General features: G+C 33.1%; 2 protein-coding genes across 2 annotated transcripts; both read right to left on the bottom strand.

Moving 5' to 3' along the window:
* Positions 1-9,524: 9,524 nt before the first annotated feature.
* On the bottom strand, positions 9,525-13,498 carry LOC131621745 (dehydrogenase FPY6). The gene is made up of 11 exons (XM_058892789.1): positions 13,079-13,498; positions 12,795-12,843; positions 12,542-12,559; positions 11,913-12,028; positions 11,729-11,842; positions 11,336-11,386; positions 10,707-10,795; positions 10,565-10,625; positions 10,329-10,403; positions 10,062-10,172; positions 9,525-9,903 (listed from the first exon to the last, which is right to left on the bottom strand). The coding sequence occupies exons 1-11, from the start codon at positions 13,346-13,348 to the stop codon at positions 9,775-9,777; spliced, it is 1,083 nt and encodes a 360-aa protein (XP_058748772.1). The 5' UTR covers positions 13,349-13,498; the 3' UTR covers positions 9,525-9,774.
* Positions 13,499-14,289: 791 nt separating this feature from the next.
* LOC131621852 (DNA topoisomerase 6 subunit B) lies at positions 14,290-21,583 on the bottom strand. Its single transcript, XM_058892894.1, has 19 exons — positions 21,263-21,583; positions 21,119-21,171; positions 20,917-21,014; positions 20,713-20,818; positions 20,329-20,466; positions 20,077-20,128; positions 19,901-19,965; positions 19,646-19,752; positions 19,440-19,542; positions 19,218-19,303; positions 18,940-19,136; positions 18,264-18,379; positions 18,082-18,167; positions 17,713-17,785; positions 16,069-16,160; positions 15,785-15,923; positions 15,611-15,705; positions 15,325-15,496; positions 14,290-14,666 (listed from the first exon to the last, which is right to left on the bottom strand). The coding sequence occupies exons 1-19, from the start codon at positions 21,348-21,350 to the stop codon at positions 14,520-14,522; spliced, it is 2,013 nt and encodes a 670-aa protein (XP_058748877.1). The 5' UTR covers positions 21,351-21,583; the 3' UTR covers positions 14,290-14,519.
* Positions 21,584-23,981: the final 2,398 nt, after the last annotated feature.

Consider the following 23,981-nt stretch of genomic DNA (forward strand, 5'->3'; position numbering starts at 1 on the left):
TTTTCTGTATAACTAATTATTAAATATGAGAGAATATGAATTCATTTATCCGTTCCCTCCATCCTATTTCAGGATTTACTCTCCTACGTTTTGAACTATCAATTATCTAAGATGGAAGAATCAAACTCCACTTAAGAGTTTGTACAATCTCAGAAGCACGTTGGATTATCGGGAGTGTGACACTCCATTTAGTTCAACCTATACCTTAGGTTTTCCTTTCATTTATAAGTTGTTTCTTCACTTATAGTATGTAAAATGCATCGTTTATTTAGCTCGATTTGCACTAGTTTTAAGGTTAAACTCGTGCATTTTGTGGTGTTATGTTGGTTTTCTGCTGTGCATTTCAGGTACTGATCATGTTGAAGTCTCAGTGACGAAAAAATAGTGAAAAATGGCAAAAACGATTAATTATTGAGCACTTCAGGTTGTCGTGACGGGCTTTGCCCTGCCATGACGCCATCATGAGGTGACCAGCAACAACCGTCAACGTAGTGAAGGAGGCAAGTGTAAAAAAAAAGCATGACGGACGACCCGTCAGTAGGATGATAACCGTCATGCTAATGACAGTCAGCATGATGACAACTGTCATGATGTCGGACTCCAGAATTTTAGCCATTTTCAACAGTTCTGTTTTGCCAATTCCAGCATTTTCTCCACTGTTTTTGCACGATTTTAGCAGTTTTTAACACGTGTTTTATTATATAAATAAGGCTTTAGAATCAGATTTTTGTAATCTAAGCTTCTAATAGAATTAGTAACTTCAAAGCATAAACATTTAATATTAGAGTGTTTATGCAACTTTTGCTTTAATATTTTCTGCACTTTGGAGCTAGCTGTTGCTGTTACTTAAATTGAAGTCTGCCAACATTATTTCCAATATTATTTTATGCAATTTACAAATTCCTCTATTTACTTGCATATGCTTATTTTCATTATGTATGCAATAAAAGGATCCAGGTTTGAGTAGATTTTCATAATGTCTGAAATGGGAGGACTGTTGTACTCTAATAAATTGTACGTTAAATAATTGTAATGAAAATTATTTTTAAATTTGAAAATTCTATTTTTATTATTAAAAGTTTGCTAAGAAAGTAAAAACACCGCGATATTAGTTTTAGCTCAAAAGAGTGAAACGGTAACCGATTGAAAATAATTTCAGAAATTAATTTTTAATTACCGCGAAAATGCTTTTCAAATTAATTTAGAAAACATTAATTTCCAAAAAGGGATTTTAAAATTATAGTCGTACTTGTGAAAGCGGATATTTATACGTTTAAAATTTAATACCGGATACGCAAAAGCGGCCAGAATCTCTAAATTAATTTTCTACTAAATAGTTTTTTGAGTATGAATTGATTATTTAAAATTTGTACACGCGAAAGCGGACAATTACAAGTTTGAAATCTGACACCGTACACATGAAAGCGAGCAGTTCCTTTAACTTTATCTTTACCCGTGAAAAAATATTTTCTCCTTATAATTATAAAACACGATTTTGTGAGTATCAACGGTCGACGAGAATTACATTTCAATCTCTCGTTATTAGAATTCATTTTAAACCTCTTATTTCCAATTACATGAACAAACCAAATCGCACCGCCTTAAATAAACAACATGATAATAGATAATGGTACTTGTCAATTGGTCTCTGTGGAATTCGACATCTTTTATACCAAAATCGATAAAGTCGTGCACTTGCGGTCCCATCAAATTTTTGGCGCCGTTATCGGGGACCAATATCGTCAATATCGTAACTCCATTATTACACCGTATAACTATAGACTAAGGAAATTCTTTGCTATTATTTTATTTTTTTCCCTCTTTCGGTTGTATGCAAAAGACCTGAACCTCCAAGGAATTAGTCCAACCGATAGACGAATTTATGTCAAATTGAAGGTGTTTTAGTGAGGAATGTATGAGGTGCATATGGGGTGAATCTAGAAATACATCTCCGGACAAAATTTTGGAGAAAAATGGGGTGAGATTCACTTCAGGACTTGTTTTGGGAAAAAAAGGGTGCGTCCGGAAATTCACTTTCGAGATCTGAGAGACATTTTTCGATTTTCGTTAGAGTATTTTTCCACCACTTGGTATATGATATGAGTTGTAGTTGAGTTAGCAAATTCGAACCGATCTCTTTGAACTCGCTCATGTTTGGCTTAATCTTGCGTTATTGCCTTTTGATATTCTATAAGTTTCATACATGGTGGGTGGACATAGATCGGTAGACATATCAATAGACATATCGAGGAATGCTATTCTTACACCATTTATTACACCAAACACTGTTCATCGTATTTGGTTAATCCAGAGTAAAAACTTGGTTAATGCAGTACTGAAGTTGGTTAATGCAACATTCAGGTATTAAAAATAAGTTTTAGCAGTCACCAAACTTGGTTAATGCAGTGTAAAAATTTGGTTAATGCAGTAATAAAGTTGGTTAATGCAACATTCAGGTATTAAAAATAATTTTTAGCAGTCATCAAACTTGTTTAATGTTGTGTAAAAATTTGGTTAATGCAATAATGAAGTTGGTTAATGCACGTCCAGGTATTAAAAATAAATGTCCGTACATGAATAGTATTCGCCAGTACATGAATAGTATTCGTCCGTATATGAACAGTGTCGTCCGTACATGAATAATATCGTCCGTACATACGGTGTAAGTGTAAGAATTGGTGTAAGAATAGCATTTTCGTTTAAATAAATAGACTAAGTAAAGTTTTGAATTTCTCTATTTTAAAAAATAATATACATTTTTTAGAATTTTGATGGTACATACTCATTATTTAATTATTTGAAATCATGTCATTTTTACATTTGATTATTTAAAAAAGAATAAATTTTTAAATTAATTTTACTTGCAGAGTATCCAACAAAACTTCATATTATCAACATGGGATACAATATTTTAAAAAAGTTGATATTTCCACTTATAGTTTGGAAGTTGAATTTTCCTTTTCCATAATTTTTTAATTATTGAGCAATAGCAGGACTTATAAATGTACCTATAAAATGAAAGTAAACTCGTTTAACAAAAATGATTTTCTGAAAACAGTGACATTAGGTTATTAACAAGTCAAATAAAAGATGATTAGAAATGTGTACGTTAATGTTAATTATTGGGGTTATAGTCAAATGAAAATGTTAATTATTGGATTAAAAGAGCTAGTCTCCCACTATCACACATATATTTTTGCAGGCCGTTATAATTTCGTTATCGCAATGACTCAAACAAGAATATACCAAAAAACAATTAATAAGATGCATTGGCCAATGCTACCTTTATGATGAAAAATAAATTTCTATATATATAGCAAATATAAAATATCTCATGCTTGATTTAGTCTTAACAAATACAAAGGGTACGAAGTCAATTTCCAAAGAAATACAACAAAGCCACGGATGTGACACGTGTGCTAAGACATTGCATCAATGCCACATGGGGACTCATAATTATTTCGGTATTATCGAGTGATTTTCGAATGGTTGAATAGAAAGTATATGCAAAGTTATTACTCCAACACACGAGTTAGTGTAAAAGTAATTTTAATGTATGAATGAATAAATATTTGGAATGACGTGTGTTGTGCTTTATATAAGGCGGAACTTAAAAACGTTTTAATGACATCTGACACTTCACGCGGGTGGTCGTCTGATCCAATGGTGGGAAGAGTGTTGGAGGTCAGAACCACGTGTTCTTCGATGGGGTGAGGTCTCACACCTATTCCGTGCATTTTTTCATGCAACACTTGTTATTGGACCTTTCATCGTGGGTCTTACGAGCCACCCAAAATAATTATCCCTCAAGCTTTTGTTCATATTTGTAGAATGAGGGGTTGTCATGCATGTCTTTAGTCTGAATTCAAGTAAAAGGAAGTGGAAAGGATTCAAAAGTACATCAATAACATTGGGAACAAACGCATTAAATATCTCCCTCGTGATTAGCAACATTTAGCAAGGGAACCTCGATGGGTGGCCATATACCTGGCGCAATTATGTCTTCCTATACTAGAGTTATCGAGTATTATGAATAATATGAAGTAAGAACTCGGCCGTTGGAGTCACAATTCACGCTCCACAATATTTATTATTGTGGATCATACAATTTCCTTTGTTGGAGAATATATAGGGAGCCATGGGGTCACCATCTCCCTTTTTGTTGCTCGTAGATCTTGATAACTCTTCTTATGTGTTTACAACTTATTTCAACTTCGTCAATTCCTTCGGTTGCTTTGTTTTAACCCATTTGTGCCCCCTCTTATGGCGAAATGTGTAACGAGCTGGCTTTCGATATCATCTCTTTCAAGGTAACACCTCAACAACTATCTCACTTTTGATGCGTCCGCAAGTGTACGCAAATATCGAAGTAATATAAATATTGTCAAATTCACAGAGACCGATATCAATCTACTGTAATATATTGTCGCTTTGTAGAGCTAATAATGAATAATTGATTAAGGGGAAACTAAGACTAGAATAAAAATTAAAATAAGATTAAGGATATATATATATATATATATATATATATATATATATATATACTAGTTATTAACTGTTAGATTCAAGCGCTTAAATACTTATTTTTCTTACTACCCCTTTTGTCATCAATACAAAATCAAGTAAAGGAAATAAGAAAAGAGACTGGGAAAAATATCATTAGACCAAGGAAATATGATTTTTAGAACCAAAATATTTCAGAAATAGTCAAAAACAATCAAAAGGTGCTAAGTACTAAAGCTTGGGGTTTCTTCACAAGCTCCGGGATGGATTTAATATCAGATCCCATGTCATTCTTCCTTGCAACCACTAACTTGAGCTGAGCATCCATTTCATACAACTTGTTGACTAGAGAACCTTGACGAGCAACTCCAGTCTGAAGTTAAGCACCCATAGCCTCTTGATTAGCAACTACTGACGTTAATTCAGCCTTTAATCGCTCTTTCTTCTGGCTAGAAGAAGCTACATAATCAGTAAAGAAAGTCTTCAGATTTTGCAGAACTGTATCCATATATGTTCTAATAGTATCCCACTTAGCATCATATAAAATGGAATCAGATGCTATGAGTCTCTCAGCAACTAGATCATGAACCTTATTAAAGATACAAGTCCTAAATTCTTCCATTTGTGTTTGTATGTGAGAAGGAGGGCTTAGATAATTAGTTGGGTGAAGTAATGAAGGGATAGGTGAAGGTCTATCTTTAGAGAAAGAGAAAGCTATTGTGCCAGATCATGATACAACATATTTTTCTCTTAAAGGGGAAAAGTGTACCTATGGAGGGGTTTATTGTTCAGGAAGGGTTTGATGTTTAGGAGATTATGGTTCTGGTTGTGGTTTTAATCTGAGTTGGTCTTGTATAGCTTGTTCAGCTCCAGGTTCAGGTTTTGGGTCATGTTAAATAACGTTTGTTTGGCATTGAATTGTTTGTTTAGAAATGGGTTCAGCTTCAGAATGAACATGGTTGGTTTCAACTACTGGTTGAAGAGTTTCAGAAGTTGTGGTTTCCAAAGGAATAGCTTGAAGGGGTGTGACATCCATAGGCCTAAACTCTGATTCATTAAAATTAGAGCTTAAGGTTGATGAAGATTGGGGGCTTGAGGATGTTATAGTTTGGTATTAAGGGATAGAGGTTGTGTTAGGGTGTTCTTCTGGTATAGTTTCCATGAATTGATCATTATCAGTCATGATGTTTAATGGAGAGGGTTTTTCATATACTGATATGGTTTCCCTTTATTTTCTTCATCCTCGTCAATTTTCTGTCTAACCTCAAAATCAACAGCAACTTCATCAAAGACTTCTGCCCTAACCCAAAAATCTTTAACCAGGTAGGGGTAAGTAGGACCATTCAGCATTTCGAAGTAAGGTATCCACCCTTGAACTTCAAAATACTCCCTTAGAGAAAACCCATTAACCCTGAAAGATTTGGAATCCACCATCTGCTCCAGTAACATCTTGATATCATTCTCTTTAACCTTCATTTTTCTTGGCTTAATTTGAAAACCCTTTCCAGAATCAACTACCATAGGAGCTTGTTAAGAAGAAGACGTCATTGAAATGAGGTTTAGGGTTCTAAAGAAGTTTATGAAAAAAAATAGGTTGCTTTACTGAGAAGGTAATGAAAGTTGGGGTTGTGAAGTGAGAGGGATAAACGTGTGTAAACAAAATAAAGTGCTTTAAGTGAAAAGTGTTTTTCAATTTTGATTAAAACAAAAATTAATGACAAAGGGGGAACTCAATATTCAAAGCAATTAATCATAATCCAACGGTTAAAAGGCATCAGCTAATACACACATAAAAAAACCTTTCATATGCGTGTCACATAAGTGGGATAGGTGTCAAAAAGGAAGTTCAAATATTTTTCACTTATATGCTATCAGAGACAAATCATCAAATTCTAAGCATCACAGGCTAAGATGCTTCAGAGGCTACTATTCATCAAAGGCTAGTTCAGAGCCTCTGATCATAGTGGCTTCTGATCACCAACAGACTCTGATCCTCCATTCAAAAGCAAGCACTATTCTTATATAAAATACATTTTCATACGCTTTTTAATAAAATCAAATCTTTCTATAGCTAGAGGCTTGGAAAATATATGAACCCATTAATGATCAGCATTAATGAATTATATATCTACCACACCTTTCTGAATATAGTGTCTAATAAAATGATGTTTTATTTCAACGTGCTTAGTTCTTGAATATTGAATTGGATTCTTTGTCAAACAAATAGCAGCAATATTATCATAAAAGATTGGAATACGGCCACTACTACGAAAAAGACATTTAACAACAGTTGAAAAATATATATATAATCACGTAGGTCTTGGCGTTGTTATGTAGAGTGTTGTTGTAAATGTGTTACTTACAATCACGGTCTTGGGACCGTTGTAGTATACTGGAAAGCGTGCGCGATATCACAATGATTAGTTAACTCAACCGTTGTTATAGACCTAAAGGTCCCAGGTTCTATTCTCAACAGCAACATTTTGGAACATAATGCTTTTACAACATAATTTACTTATAACTCTTGTTAAAACACTCTGAAAATTGAAGCGTTGTCTTGAGATTCCCTAGTTGATCTCGCAAAGTAACCTTTAAAAAGAGACTATCGTTGTTTACCAATTTCCAAGGTAAACACCTACGAATCATTGTTATGTCTCGACAATGACAAGTAGGTTTCCATCGCAAGCTTGTGTATACACTGGAATCACAATTGTCAGAGTTCTTCTGCTTCAAAACCGATGAACATTGGCCGAACTTCATGCTTCGAAGAAAACGATGAAAATGAAGAAAACTAATATTATGCTAATTTGATTTGAGTTGTAGAAAACGGATAAACACAGTGGAAAACGAAGAAGCACGATGGAAATAAGGAAGATGATGTACCATTGACAACTCAGCAGCCACGTACACTAACATAAACTAACGTTTGAGGAAAACAGATGGATAAGACTCATATGCATCTATTAAAAAGTTAAATAACTAAGGTAACAAAAAAAATTAAGAGACCAATCTAAACTCTAAGATATAATTAAGGGGAAAAAAATATTTTGCCTAATGTTAATTATTGGGTTATTGTCAAAGAAGAAATGCTAATTATTGGATTAAAAGGGTTAGTCTCCCACTATCCCACATATATTTGCAGGCCGTTATAGTTTCGTTATCGCAATGACTCAAACAAGAATATACCAAAAAATTCATAAGATTCATTGGCCAATGGTACCTTTTTGATGAAAAAGACATTTCTATAGATAGCAAATATAAAATATATCATGCTTGATTTAGTCTTAACAAAACACAAAGATCAAAGGGTACAAAGCCAATTTTCAAAGAAATACAACAAAGCCACGGATATGACAGTATGCAAAAGCATCATAAATGCCAGAGTGACTCATAATTGTTTCAGTATTATCAAGTAGGATGAAAATTGGACTTATATTCATTATATATACTCAAATAATAACTATTTAATAAAGTGAAAACTCACATTTGAATTATGTAAGTGAAAACTCAAATAATTCCTATGGGGGTCACCCCCAGCGAAAATCCCATTTTATCCCTGCTTCAAAAATGCATTTCCGAAATATTTAAATGTGAGTTTTCACTTTATTAAATAGTTATTATTTGAGTATATATAATGAATATAAGTCCAATTTTCATCCTACTTGATAATACTGAAACAATTATGAGTCACTCTGGCATTTATGATGCTTTTGCATACTGTCATATCCATGGCTTTGTTGTATTTCTTTGAAAATTGGCTTTGTACCCTTTGATCTTTGTGTTTTGTTAAGACTAAATCAAGCATGTCAGTTGTATTCTGTTTAAAATATTAACTACTTTTGTTATAGTTTGATTGAGTCAGGTTTTGCCTCTTTAGTATTTTGTTGTATCTTTATTTTTCTTTAATATATTAGTGGTTTATAAAAATAAATTCAATCTTTATAGGAAATATTTTCATTTTTTTCAAAATAAAGATTATTCCAACAAGTTACATTAGTATGGAGATTATTATCGAGGGTCAAAACTTAAACAAATTTTTTATAAAAGCTTGTCAAAAACTTGTCAAAATACAAGTGGATTTCATACTTTTGTTTTTTCCTCCCAAATTATAACTTTTTGGATCCGTTTAATTGTTTTGAAATTGGTTTTTTATCCAAAAATTGGCTCTTCAAAAAAATCCAAGAATTGAATCGAACCGTCGAATCGAACCGAACTGAAGTTAAAATAATCGAACCGTTATGTTTGATTAGTGAACCAAATCATTATGCACAAACAGTTTTAGAACCAAACCGTAATTGAAACTGAACCGAACTGAAACTGAATCCAAACCGAACTAAAACTGAAAATGAAAAATGTTTAAAACAAGTTAAAAAAAATTTAAAAAAAATTGAAATATAACTTAACGGTTTGGTTCTTTGATAAACGGTTCGGTTTGGAAAAAAATTGTTTTCTAACGGATTTGTACGGTTCGGAATTTCGAAATAGTACACCAAACCAATAATTTTGGTTCAATTCTTAGTAAATTGAAACGATTCGGTTGAGTTCGAGTGAATTTTTAGTATGGTTTGGTTTAGTTTTAGACAAAATAATGTATAATTCATAGATCAGATAGATAGATATATAATTGCAACTTTATTCTATGTATTTTCAGTTACATTTGGCGATGCCAGCTTTAGAAGATAATACATATCAATCCTCATGGGAAACAACTTTACTCTCATCAACAACAATTTGATTAGAGATACCATATCTATATCCTTCCAGGAGAATTTAGTGTCGCTTATTGTCATTTAATATCTGCATAACATCTATGAATTTGAATTTTCCACTCTGAAATCATGCAAGCACTTGTATTTTGAGTTAAGCAAAAGCCAGAGATGTTACACATTACATTAAGTTGCCTAACATGCTATTTGTTAAAAACTCTTTAAGTTGGCTAACATGCTATTTGCTTTTAAAAATGTGAAGCTCAAACCAAAAAATAAGCTCATGGCAGGTTTATCAGTTCTAGGCCTTGAATATTTAGACCAAAAAATAAGCTCAACTTACATTGCATTATTTTGAATAATAAGCATCGAGGTATTAGAAGTTTCAGATGCATCAGCTCGAGCATACAAGTAATAATTTCAATAAATGTATACAAATCCTACAATTTCATCTAATCAAGTTGATCTCTCTGCCTTGATCCACTGGCTTGGCTTGTTCATCTACACTTGTAAATATTTGTAGATATTGAATTAAGAGGCCAGTGCAAAGAGCTATATGATTACCTCAAAACTTTTTCACATGAACTTGCTCGCCCTGCCTTGATCCAGACTCAAGCATTGCCTCTAAAAGAGCAACGTCTCTTGCACCCTCGACAAAAGAGAGGCGATGCTCGGGCACAAACTCACTACCCTTCTGCAAAATGAAAATAAATTAGACTAGATAATACATACTTGCATTTAATTGAGGATAAGAAAGGAACGTGATGAACAAAAATATTTGCCAGGATTTTGACACGAAACTAAAAAATGAGAAGGTGGATATGTGGAAGCATTTTGCAAGAATCTTATTACCTTGAGGGTGTTTTCAGAAACGTCACTAAAAAAAGCTTTCAATTCTTCAGTTACTCCAGTGAACGGAAAAAATGAGCTTTTGCATTGTCCATTAGCATCGTATAATGAAACCTATATAGCAACATAACGTCAGAAAATAATGAAATCTATATAGCATCATAACGTCAGAAAATAAAGAAGATAACTGAAAGTGATTTGAAAAGTTCAGATCTACCTAAGATATTACTTATGAAAACCTACAATGTAACTTATAACTATAGTATATACCAGGTATCCATGTTGTCCTTGGAATCCACGCTCAATTTGAAGGGTTCCATTCATGCCAACAACTCGCCACAAGATCTATAATGTGTTTAATGCCATGATTAAAGACTTGAACGAAAAATGCATGAATAATGAACATATATGGAAAGCGTGTGTGTGTTTGTAAGTTGGGCTATCATTTACCAAATGCCTTGGGTGTGTGTGTGTGTTTGTAAGATGAGCTATCATTTACCACATGCCTTGGGTGATCTGGAGGAGACAACCATTACAAATACTCCTGAGCATCCATTCTCCAAATGACTGAGGAAAAACATTCCAAAAATATTTTCAGACTTCTTGGCCGAGTGTTTGTAAAGTTATCTCTGGAAATTAGAAGCTTACAAGACAGATGATAAATTATCTGGTGGTGGTAAGATCAAATCCACATGCGATGTCATGGCTGAAACGGAAACCACCTCACACCCAACAAGCTATCAAGAATAAAAGGAGACGGCCATTAAATCATTATATAGATGTAAAGCCTAATGGCCTCTTTACTAGGTTTCTAATAGAGAAGTAACTCTGTATCAGAGCTGTACATCAGTTCTTTTCATTTTTTTACCTTTTAAGTAGGCAGGAAATTTCATCAACTTCTAGAATCATAAGAAACTTACAGATTGAGGCTTGTTTTGGTGCTAAAGTAAAAGCAAAATTCTTACACAATTTATGCATTCAATAAGATGTGAAACTATAAACATTTCAAAATATATTCTTTCGCAAAAAAGTTTAAATCAGACAAGCAATTGCGTTTCCATACTCAAGTATGTTTTGGCAGATTAAGCATTAGTAAGAAAGTTTTGGTAAAGAGAGGTTCATTCATAATTTAAGATTTCGATGCCAGAGAGTACCGATTGATAACACCGATGATAATCAGAGTTTATCTTCACAAAAATAGCATTGAGAATTTCAGAAGAATGTGAGTTAATGAATAAAATAGTCTGTGGATTATACGGTAAAATCTTGAATATTACCATTCTCAACCCCGCAATGAAATGCACACCCATATCAAGAATGAATCCTCCCTGCCAGAAAACAAAATTATGCAAAAAATGTCAGAATTTTAAATAGTCATGCTGGTTTAGCCTGATTAAGGAAATACAGAAAACCATAATGAACGTTAATGAATATAGGTCAGAAATTCTTAGTACTCCATCATCGGCTATGTCATATAAACTAAAAAGAATTCATATCTGAGAAAGAAATTTCAAACTTATTATTTACTTTGATAAAGTGTGTAATTTTAGGAAACATATTCTTCAGTTATTAAATTATAGTAGAGTTGATTAAGTGATTCAAAGCTTCGACATATGCTCTCCTGTACTTAAACAAACACTGAATGTGCAACTTAATTTCAAAGCACATACAGTAAAACTGCGCCTCCAAGAACTTGAAAAGTATGGGTTTGAACTGTTCATCGATCCTTCTACAATAACTTGGACACTCATCATTTTCCCAATGTCAGCAATTAGCTTCTTGCCCTGCCAAAAGACTATGTGAATGGACAGCCAGATTCATAGGTTAAAATGTCAAAGCAGAAACAAAAAATACCTCAACTAAGGCTGGTTCAAAACGATAATTTTCAGCCACAGACCAAATTATATGGCCAGGAGCATCAGCAGAAATCGATTTGTAGGCAGATAATGCAGTTTGCAGCTCATTTGTACCTGCAGTATCAGATTAATGTTTAATTATGTTGAGAGTTTAGAAGCAGCTATATCACCTTTATTGTTCTTTTCCAATATTTCTTTCTTACCTTATTCTTTTTCCACAAAACCCAAACCAAATTGATGCAATGCAAGACTTGAATGTAATTACATTCTTAACCAATAGTACATCGTCAGTTTCTTACTTTTTAAATTAAATCAAGCAAATTTCAATAGATAAGTGGCATAATGTGCAGGTTCTAAAAAATGCCTAAACGCGACAAAGTTTCAGTTTGACTTCTGTATTATTACATCGTACAGAAGAATTTTACATTCAATGTCTTTCATACCAAATCTTCATAGCGACCTAAATTAAGTCAGTAACATAATCAAGTGATCGCGTGCAAATGAAGAAGGATGGTCTATACTCTAGTTTTCCTAGAATCATGCAAAGAAAAGAAATAAGAAGAAAAAGAACAACAGTATTAATAGTAAAAGAGAATATACCCCAAAAAAGTTAGAGCTACTACTTACAAGATGCAGCAGGTTTCTCTTCATATCCAGAAAATCAGCCATCCAACACATAAGTACATCCAAATACAGAGGAAATATAGTCAGCGGCACAAAAAGATTAATATCAAAATAATGATTATCAAATGTTAAACTGTTCCTCATAAAGAAAGAAAAAAATACACACACAGACACTACATTTGCAATAATCATTACCTTGATGGCATACCACCAACCAATGCCATCAACCACACACTACAATTGCAATAAGCATTACCTTGAAGTACTTGTTTACCAGCCTTCAACATCTTGAGTGAGATTTCAACCTGCAACAATTGATAATTTGTAAGAAGTGAGTTTCGGTGCGTTTAGACTCAAAAGTTACAAATCATATACAAATATTAACTTAAATTAGAATCAATTCTCGAAAGCAGAATCAATTCTACTCAGAACAACCAAACACGTCAAAATCAATTCTAGACGTCCATAATCAATTCTAAGCTCTAATATGATTGAAGTTATATCTACAATCTAATGATGAGTTAACGAAAAGCAACACACCTGATGTTGTCCAGCCAAAACGACAATAACGGCAACAATGGACGGATCTTGGATGATATCCTGAAGACCGTTATCTCCCCATTTACACTCCACTTGACCGAACTGTTTGTTAGCGATTTCCACAGCACTACTCGCGGAATTCTCGGTGCGGCTCCAAATAGCTTTGAGATGGAAGAGATTGGAGATCTCTGAGAGTCGTGGAAGATACTGACTCTTCACGAATGTGCCTGCTCCGAGAATGGCGATCTTTATGGGGTGGTTCGTCGCCATTTTGTATCGGTTCGGATCGGGATTTGAATCTCACCGTGTGTACAGTTTTTCGGTGGTTCTCGTTCAGGGGAATGCCGACGGAGAGGAGAGTGAAAAAGAAAGGAAACTGGATTTAATTAAACAGAAAAATGAATAGTTTTATTTTTCCCCTTTTGGAACCAAAATTTAACTAAAATTTTGCAAACATTACATTACACATATCAATTATTACATGATTTTGTCAATCATTTAGTCTAACATTGAAATTATCAATTAATTTTGTTTCCAACGTAATTAATTTTGTATGAGAAAAATAATTTAAATAAAATATTATGATATTATCTATTATTATAGATGAAAGAGGAATTTAAAAAATTGAAAAAATAATAATAATATAGAGTACATTATAAAAATATTATCAATGTTGCATTAGAATAGTAAAGTTACTTATACTCCCTCCCTTAAAATGATTGATGTTTTAATAAATAAAATTTATTTTAAAATAACTATCATTCTCATTTCTTAATGTAGAAATTAGTATTATTTTCTACACTAATTTCACCACATTAATAAAATTAATTTAGTAAAAATATTATATTTTATTATAATATTTTTGTATTTCTTAATCTATGTGAAAAAATCTTAATCGGCGTCCAAAACAGAGATAATAATTTAAAATAAATAACTTTTTGCAAAAATAATTTATAATTTAGGAGGAGTGTATTTCTTACGACTGGTCATAAGTAAGCAAAAATTATATGAGGTCTTCGATGGGACGGAAGATATTTCTTTCAGTTTAATAAAAAATTCTGGATTCAAATTCAGCTTGGAATATGAAATCTTAAAAGTTTAATGCGGAGAGGATAGTCTATATATAAAAGAGAAAAAAAAGGTGAGCAACAATATACAATATGATGTATGAGAATTGATACTTTGACACTAATTTAACATCTACACCGTATAAAAATTCGGTATCATCTACTGTTTTTTCTTTTTATTTATTTTTTAAATAAATTGAAGTTAGTGTCACCAGCATCCCTCATGAATGTATCGATAAACACTTTCGTAATCCACTGAAATATACAAATAAAAATAATTGATACAACAAATTTTCTGTGTACTGTATGATATAATCTAAGTTGAAAAATCAAATTCACTCATTTCTTTTCATTGTCAAGTCAATTTTCTAAATCTACTGAAAGATTCTGAAAACAAATAATGGAGTGTGTAAGTCAATCGTCTTATTTTCAGCTTCCAATGATTGAATGTATATTGTTTCCTTGGGTTCCTCGCTAACTCCACTCTGCGTGGCATACTCCAATGCCATTTCATAATCCACCTGCATATGCACATTATAATATATAAAAATTCAGCAACATATTCAAATTCAAGCAAACTTCCTAGCGTGTCCTTTTTTTACAGTTCATGCATCGCAGTAAGAACCGGAGGAACATAGATTCCATTCCATTGTGTATCTTTGATAATTTGATGGAATAGGATGAAATGTATTTCATCATGTTCCGCTCCATTCATCATCTTTTTACCAATTCAAACAATGGAACATAATATTACTTCATTTCATTCCGCTCCATTCCGTCACGTTCCATTTGAAAGAGAAGAGGGAAGCGTATTTTGCCGTTTTGACCTGTACTCGAGCCATACAGCGCTACGGGCAACAACCTCTATGCTGGTCATAAAAGTCTTGTAGAAAATTCAAGTTGTACTCAAGCCATACAGCACTACGAGCAACAACCTCTATGCTGGTCATAAAAGTCTTGTAGAATATTCAAGCTGCCCAACGATATAGCAATAACTAAACCTAGATTTCAACTTAAGCTAGATTAGTGGATGTGTTCACATGACTGCAAGCATGCGGTGTTCCTCTATGTCAGTTTAATTGTCGCTCGAACAGTTTCCATCAATTTAGGTCAATTTATCCTATTTGTTTGTAAATTGAAATAAAACAAAAAAAAAAATTAACAGTTAGAGGGAAATACCTGTTCAACATGTTTAGCAAGCTTTTCGCTCAATGTTTCTTTGGTAACCAAATTGTCGGAGACTTTTCTTAGTAGTTCTTCATCATCCCCATAACGAATCTTCTTTGATGGCTGTGATGGTATCATTTGTTTCAATACATTGTATATTGCCCCACTAGCATCAGGAATATACCTGCCAATGATATAGGAGCCATATCTTATTATATCATACCAAACAAAGTAGAAGCAAGTGCAGCATCATTCAATTGATTCCTAAAATCATGGCACAAATAAAACTTACGCCTACCTGCTTAGGTTTCGTTTTCTTTCCTGCTGCTCACGGGCCTGCAACCTTTTCACAATCTTGGATTTTAATTGGATACAACACTGTTGAAGAGCAGACTGAATATAGTGCACAAAATTGTTGTTAGCTTACTTAACATTGCTGACATTGAAAATTTGTAAATTAAACACTTCAAACCTTGACAGCAGAAGCAATCTCGGTTATATCATCTCCAATGTATTCTTTTCCAGTTCCTTTAAATGGGATTTTTGTGCTCACAATGCTTACAAAGACACCAATCTTGTCTTGTACCTGGTTAATCTTGTAATTATTCCAGCTGAAAAAGTATTTAGTAAGGTTTCATTTATAATTAATGTGTTGTGATTGTTAAGAGTTTTGTAAAGCAATTATCGGCACTTATTTTGTGACCTCGTCTCAACTAGAAAGGCAAGGGGAAACCATATGCTTCTGAGCAAACTTACTTGATTCTTTTAAGTGCAGTCCTGGTGACAACATCGGCACCTTGCTCAAAAAGTAGGGGAATTCTATTGGCAAAACGAAATATATTCAAACCCTGAAAACAAATATTGTATATTAGTCAGGACAAGCCATTAATAATTTACTATTGTTGAAAGACACAATGACACGACACTTTATAACTAGCTCTTCACAGAGTTCTAGCAAGCTTGAACTAAAGAAATGAGCGACCATTGAAAGAGAACTTAAGAAGAATAGAATCTGATAATTACTAATAAAAATGATTTCATAACCGCTTGTATGTACAATCCAGGTTTATATAGATATCAACCTAAGATAAGCTACCTAGCTCACTAAGCATAACAAAATCATTATTACGGAAACTAAACTGATAAAATGGAAAAATACTTGCATGAAAACAAACATAACATGTGGCTTTACAAACAATCAATCACAATTTTTTATTAATTAAAAAATAAAAATAAATTTTTCTCTCTCCTAGTCAATCACAACCACCCTCATGAATCCAATTAAAAACGAAATTAAATTTAAAATAAATTTAAAATTTTTCTCTCTTCTTATTGGTTGTTTCTAACACTAAGGATTTAGGTTTGTATCCATGCAAGTTTTTCTTGATAAAATGTGCTGGGTCAGCATATTCTGTTATGTAGAAGAGGAGCACACATCACAGCTTTGCTAGAGACATTTAACTACTGTAAAAAAAGTAAGCTAGAGACATCTGGCTACCATACAAATGCAAAGCTCCCCTGATTGCCAAGGGATTTTATCAGCAACTCAATCAGAACTTTTCCCAGTCTAGGGTAATTCTAACTTTGGCACTCATCAGTAGACGGACTATTTAGTATATTGATGTTAATGATGTCTTTCCCAATGGGCACACATGTGACGAGGTTTACATAATGTAACCTCCCAAGTTTGAAGCACCCAATAAATTTCGGGTTTGCAGACTTAACAAGGCTCTCTATGGCCTTACACAAACACCTAATGTTGGGTACGAACGGATCATATCTACCTTGTGACAGTTTGAGTTCATTTCTAGCAGTGCAATTCCTCTTTATTCATCTTATTTAAGGCTACCGCTTGTTTCTATGTTTTTATGTATGTGGATTACAATATTATTATTGGATCTTAAGTTTCCCCTTGTTGATGATTTGATCAACAAGCTTAGTTAATAATTTGCACTTAAACACCTAGGATCTTTTGATCACTTTTGGGGAGTTGAGGTCAAAGTTCAAACAGCTTCATCATGGTGCTTTTCTACTTATTCAATCAGAATACTCAGGGGATCTGTTAAACAGGGCAAAGATGGCAAAAGTCAAGGACATTTCTTTTCCTACAGTCGGTAATTGCAATCTAAGTATGGTACTATCATGCCTTTGAACCTCAAGGACATTTCTTTTCCTGCAGTTTGTAATTGCAAGGTTTATTGTGGAGGCCGTTCATCAATAGTAATTGACACTCATTTATGCAGGTTTTTGTGGAGGCTGTTCAGTATGCTACTTTGACAACACCATAGTAATTGACACTCCAACTATATCTTTCAGGAAAAAATATATATTTTTAGCACGCATTAATTTCAAACTAAACTGCTATCTATAACATAAATATTGCTGGAAGTGAAACTTAACTTGCTTGACATCTTTTCCACCTATACTGATTCCTGCTTCCACAATGAAAGGGTGGCCTTCAAATACTTGAGCACTGTGCAGTAGTCACAAGTAAATAACATATAAGCATACTGAATTATCTATTACCAGAAAAGCCAAGTACATAGCTAATATTAAAAAAATATATTCTCTAATGGGCCTCTACTATAGGGGCATCCATAAACCCTTCGGAACTTTCATAACACGGTTATAGACAGTAAGCTAAATGGCTGTGACGGTCCACGGCAAGAAGGATTAAAAAGAATGGTTTATTAAGACATATACAAGTGACAAGAAGCAGTGTTTGAGGTAAAAGTAAGATCTAGCAAAACTTTGATATTAAATCACAACCTGCCTGAATATGTTGCAACCATGTCTGGGTGAAGCTCTTTTATAATTCCTAGTCGAAGATTGTATTCGCCAGCAGGGCTAAGACACTGATAATAGACAGTAAGGACATAAGCAATGACGTGAGTAACATCATTGTGTGATGAACGTAATGAAAAGGGATCATAATAGACTTCATCACTTACATGACCACTAGGATCATCAAATTTGGCTTGACGAAACAACTGATGAATGCGTACTAGTTGCTGTGATGTTAGAGACTTCACAGCCATTTTTGAGCTGAAATCAGGACCCATTTCTCCTGAAAAAAAGAAGGAAAAGAGTGTAGTGCATAACAAAGTGGGATCTATAATATGCACATTGAAATATGTGAGTATAAACTTCCTCTAATTTCAGGACAAATGAACTGTTACTAATTTACTAAAATTTCAGCCCTCAGCAGTAATTCAAAGTATCTCTTTATGAGTCTCAGGGACAAAAGCATCTACATACAACAGAACTGCAGCGGGCAACCTAGCTCATTACTCATTCATTAAAACAAAGAGGGATCTTTATTATTCCAATGTTTCAACATCAACAAAGTAAGCGAGACATGTTTTCTCACTCCAATAAAATCTCACATTAAAATTGCTTTAACAGCAAGAGAATTAACTATTATCAGGTGGAGAAACTTTATTATCTTTCCTCTAAACAAATAAAATACCAGTTTTGCTAATTATATTCAATGCATGACTGCATACAAACAGTCAACTGGAGCACATAAATACTAGTCCCATGAGAAATGACCTTTATAATAAATGCACACGTGCTCTCAATTAAGAATCTCAAACAACTTATTAATAAATTTAGTATTTTCCTTACCTATCAATCTTTCAGCATGGGGTTTACTGATATTTACAAATTCATGCTGAAGAAACTGTAAAAGGTTTTGCTTCGAAGTTTCAGTAATAAGTCGTTTAATTAGCAGCAAATCAACAGATGATGGATGATGTTTTGTCTCCAAGGGAATGGGTGGCATTACATCTGTTCTGCGAGCAAACCTTACAGTTACATTCTTGCTGCAAAAGAGAACAGATGGTATAAGATGATTGTGCATAGTAGTTCTTGGAGGGAGAATCTGAATAGATATATTTACATACTCAGGCACATCTGTCACGAATTTAAATTGAAACTGCGCATAAGGGGTGATAACAGCCATTTGCCGCATGTAATGTAAGATTTTCGACTGCAATGCAAACAAAGGAGCTTATATATAATGAAACATGTTTAGTTTACAGGCATGAAAACATATGGAACTGCTTAAATATATCTGTAGTTATGACAGCAAATTTAATAAAATTAGATCAAATTAAATTACATACACGGTAAGTTGTCCAGTTACCCTCTATGACAACTTGAATTTCAGCTCCATGCCAATGTGGTTCGTTCGCCCGCTTTTCATGTAAATGTATATGAGGAATATTCCTGACAATTGAAGCATTGTTTATTTAGAGTAGGAGTTTGAATCTCAATTCAATTATAATATTTAAAAACATGCCTATCAACAAAAAACAGTATAAAAACATACTTGTGAATGTCAATATCTAGCCTGCAAAATGAAGTATAACTTTGCTTTTTCATCGATGAAGAGATCTCAATAGGAAGTCCGGTACTCATTTTGGACCATATTAGTGCCTGTGTACATGAAAAATACAGGTAAATAAGAACCATATACAACAAGTCAAACTTGAATGAAAAGTTGGTAGCTATTACAAGCTAGTCATCAGAGTTAATGAAACAATGTCATAGAGAGAAAAAATTAACTAGTGCATGTTGCTAGTACCATCTTCGCACCAAGACCAAACTTTCCCCGAGTCTGTTTCAAGCCATACTTTGTCCCAGATAGAACTACAAGAATAGATAAGCTTACAGCCAGTGAGGTTACTAGTACTAGCAACAAAAAAAATAACTACAGAAATGTTGATTCATAGTCAACTCGAGTAGCAGTTACCAACTGACCTCGACCAAACATATTTGGGATGTCATCATGTGGCATTCCTTTTCCATTATCCTGTAATTAGTACCAAACAAGCTATGTTGTACGTACATAAATGGGATAGATAAAAAAAATAAAAAGAGAAAGTACTTTCAAATTGGGTTTCAAAATCAGATAAATTTTTTTACAGGTTGGACAAAAAAAACTAAGACATAAATACCAAGGTGTGCAAGTACAGCAGCACAAACAAAGGCATAAGGCAGAAAAATACACACCTTGCATGTAACTCTGTAAAATGAAGCCTCACCTCGGCCCTTGATACCCTTTGAGGCCGGAGTATCTTTCACCTTCTTTCCAAGGGAAGCATTTTTTGCTTGTAATTCTTGAGCACGAGCTTCTTTTGCTAAGCGTTTCTACACAAGAAGAGATAATGTGAAACACACAAAACCGTATAAAGAGAGCCGACTCAATTTTAGAAAGTTGCATGCATGAGAACAACGATACAAGTTGCTTTGACACACAGAGAAACTGAGCTGGAGTCCAAAGCAGTTCCAAACACATAATCAAATTAACACTCTATACAGCCCAACCATATAGTTTAATCCACACTACTATATCTCATTACAATAACCAATGCTGCAAAATCAAATTGAACACACCTCACGAGCCTTTACGGTTTCAAAATCATCATACAGTGCTGCATCAATACGTTCACGGTCAACAAGACCAATCATAGAATTAAATTTACTTCTAACTATCTCCTCACTGCAAAAACCAAGTTAACATCAAATAAATAACCAATTCAAAACACCGAAAAATTCTTTCAATTAACGACACACATACACTTGTAGTTGCAAACTTACATAGTTATTTCAACAACTGGAAGCTCCGATATCGATTCCGCCGAATCAAGTGCATTCTCCACTAATTCTCTAACAGTAGTATACAAAGATTTTCCAGGCTGTATCAAAATCCATGCAAATTCAGAAAATTAAATATACAAAAATATCGCAAAAATACAGTTATATTAAATTTAATTGTAATAAACTGTAGAATTATGCTTACATTATCAAATCCTGCGATGTTCTTGTTCTCTGCAAAGAACTCAGCCGGAGATTCTGCAAATTTCAAAATAAAAAATAAAATCAGTTGAGACTGAAAGATAAAGGTAACGAAATGTGAAATTGCAAGATAGAGAAAAAGAGAGACTCTGTTTGAGAACAGTTTCTTTTGGTTTTCGAGGGGTTTTGGAGTTGGATTTCTTCGATTCAATTGGACTTTCACTGCTTCCTCCCATGGAGATTCCAAAAGAAAATACAAAGGAAAAAACTGAATAACTGGATTTTGATTTCGATTTCGATTTGGAATGAAGTTTGAGTTCAGATTTGGAATCGGAGATCCTGAGCCACCATTTTCGATTCAGCTAGTTCCTGCACCTAGGGCTTTGAAAAACTGAAAGTGCTAGGTTTTTGGACAGCGTTCCAGTGCGGTTGACCGTATTGTAGTTCTCGCTGTTGCAGTTGTTTTGATAAACGAGTTTAAGAGATCAACGGTGGTTGTTTAAAAGAGATGGTGATGTGATATTTTAACGGCTTATATATTAAACGATGATTGGTGCGCTTCTTTTTTTGCTTTCCAAAGAGTAATGTGCGATGCGGTATGTAAATTTTGTAGCTATTTCCCGCCAACACAATGCTTCTTCCATTTTTATATCCCAATTAAATTGTCGGAAAATTAATTAATGAAAGAGTATTGAAATCAAGTCCATTATATATTCATTCCTCCTATTTTCTATTTTCTTGTTTGGTCAGATACTTGATTTAGTGATTTAGTCGTAATTGATGATGAATTTTTCACAAAGAGAATTATAGTTTTATCTTCTTAATTTTGATCTGGAGTAGACTAGAACTACTCGATACTAGAACTGATATCAAACTTTTAAATATGTTTTCTGCAGCAATGTAGTTTTGGTCGGCATAGACAAAAAAAATTAATCAATTATATATTAAAATAAATTGTAGGATTAGTGGGATATAATTTAAAGTTTTAAATGAGTGTTATGAATATTTGAAAAATATATATTTTTTAAATAATATAATATAGTAAATGAGGTTAATTTATATTATCAAATTAGGTGATATGGGTGTGGGTATTCTAAAAGTGTTTAGCTCTAAAATTAGGAAAATCATGCTTGTTTCCTAAATAATCATCTTTAATAATGGTCGAATGATTTCAAATCAATTGAAGCACCTAGAAATCAAATCAGTACTAGTAAGCCTATCTGCTCACTTGTTCTCCTCCCTAGAAATGCGAGTCATCAAGAAACTCATGGACGAAGTATTGTTAACACAATTGCTCCAACGATTTTGAAAGTGTCAAAGAACATTGGAGAAGTTTGTAAAAGCCTATACAACATGCTTTGAATTTGTCTCAAGCCAGAGAAACTTTGAATGCCTCTCAAGTGCCAATTCAATAACAATCAAAACTCCAAGGTCAGATAAGGATCCATGCAACCTAGCACGTTGCACAAGGTTTTGAAAAATCGGAGGCTCAAAATCAGCAAAATGGTTTAAAAAATTATAATGGTTAATAACTAATATAAAAGCAATTTGTAAAAGAATTAAAAATCAGATGTTGCAGCTCAGCAACTAAGGCCTTGCATTTTTAGTAAAAGGGTGCTAGCTCAATTCTTGCTAAGAAACATTTTGATGATTTTTTTTTTTTACATTTTGATTCTAGAATTTTACAAAATCTTAATGCATTAATTTCATTTTATATTTTTAAGGACAAATGGTTTTCTATATAATCTTTGAAATCCATAATAGACCCTCAAGTCATACTTTGTTCTTGATTATTATTTATTATAATTCTTAAATTTTATTTCAATTTTTTGTATAAATTTTATATGCTATTTATCGATCTTAATTAAATATTTAAAAATTCATCATACAACCTTATCATTTATTATCAAAATTTTATGATGAAATACAATTCATTTCCATTTGTCGAACCGGATCTTCGACGAATGATTTTTGAACACTTTATATCCCAATACATTAAATGCATTAAACAATAATTGTGGCATAATTTAAGAGAGAGAAAAAAAAAAGATAACTTAATTTGAAGTAAATCAAATCTTCAATGTATTGAGTTAAAGAGTGTTGCACGAAAAAACAGCTATCGAGAATCCGCTTCCATCATTTGTTGTTTGATCTTTTATTTTTCTTTTGACTATAAGCATATATATTGTTAAAATTTATTTTATAATTATATATTAAAAAGTCAGCAATATTAGTATTATTTTTCAGTTAACATAATTCAATAGATAATGAAAAGAGACACGTATGAATTTTTTAACAGGCGTATGTTTTGGTGTACGAATGGGTATGAGAGAAACATGCATGTGTGGATTTGGCTCAAGTTTCTCTACTTGTGGGACTGAGGGCTAAAGGTTTTACCATAGGACAAATAGTACTCAAACTTGTTGCAAGTTAAATGGTTAAACATGTGAAACCTTATTCTGCTAGTCAACGTGTTTTTAAATCATTTACATTTGACACTTATAGCTTCCTACCGCCAAAGATTCTTTATTACTTAATTTGATGAGCGTAGAAGTTAGTTTGTGATTCCATTGTCCACTAGATTTCTTTAATCCATAAATACATCTATTTAATTCACAAACAAGGTTATTACTATGAACTTTTAAATTTGGGGGCACTTTCATATACATGACTTCATCTAAGTCACCGTGTAAGAATGCGGTATTCATGTCCAACTGATGTAAATACCAGTTATTGATATGAAAATTTGTTAGTTTTAAAGGTCTAAGAGGACAACACCTTTAACTCCCTGTTCATGTCTAATAAATATACATTACCTACTTCTATGATAGAATTTTGTCTTACCATGTTTAAGGGTAGCGACATAG

The sequence above is a fragment of the Vicia villosa genome, unplaced genomic scaffold (genome assembly GCF_029867415.1).
Source record: "Vicia villosa cultivar HV-30 ecotype Madison, WI unplaced genomic scaffold, Vvil1.0 ctg.000011F_1_1, whole genome shotgun sequence".
Classification (NCBI taxonomy): domain Eukaryota; kingdom Viridiplantae; phylum Streptophyta; class Magnoliopsida; order Fabales; family Fabaceae; genus Vicia; species Vicia villosa.

Excerpts from the sequence above, each read along its gene's own strand:
- LOC131621745 (XM_058892789.1), bottom strand. The coding sequence starts at position 13,348 with ATGGCGACGAACCACCCCATAAAGATCGCCATTCTCGGAGCAGGCACA. Across the intron at positions 10,796-11,335 it reads TCATTGCGGGGTTGAGAATG|CTTGTTGGGTGTGAGGTGGT; the intron begins GTAATATTCAAG and ends TATTCTTGATAG. Across the intron at positions 9,904-10,061 it reads TTTCTGAAAACACCCTCAAG|AAGGGTAGTGAGTTTGTGCC; the intron begins GTAATAAGATTC and ends TTCATTTTGCAG.
- LOC131621852 (XM_058892894.1), bottom strand. The coding sequence starts at position 21,350 with ATGGGAGGAAGCAGTGAAAGTCCAATTGAATCGAAGAAATCCAACTCC. Across the intron at positions 20,129-20,328 it reads TTTACAGAGTTACATGCAAG|GATAATGGAAAAGGAATGCC; the intron begins GTGTGTATTTTT and ends TACTAATTACAG. Across the intron at positions 19,543-19,645 it reads CTAGATATTGACATTCACAA|GAATATTCCTCATATACATT; the intron begins GTATGTTTTTAT and ends TTCAATTGTCAG.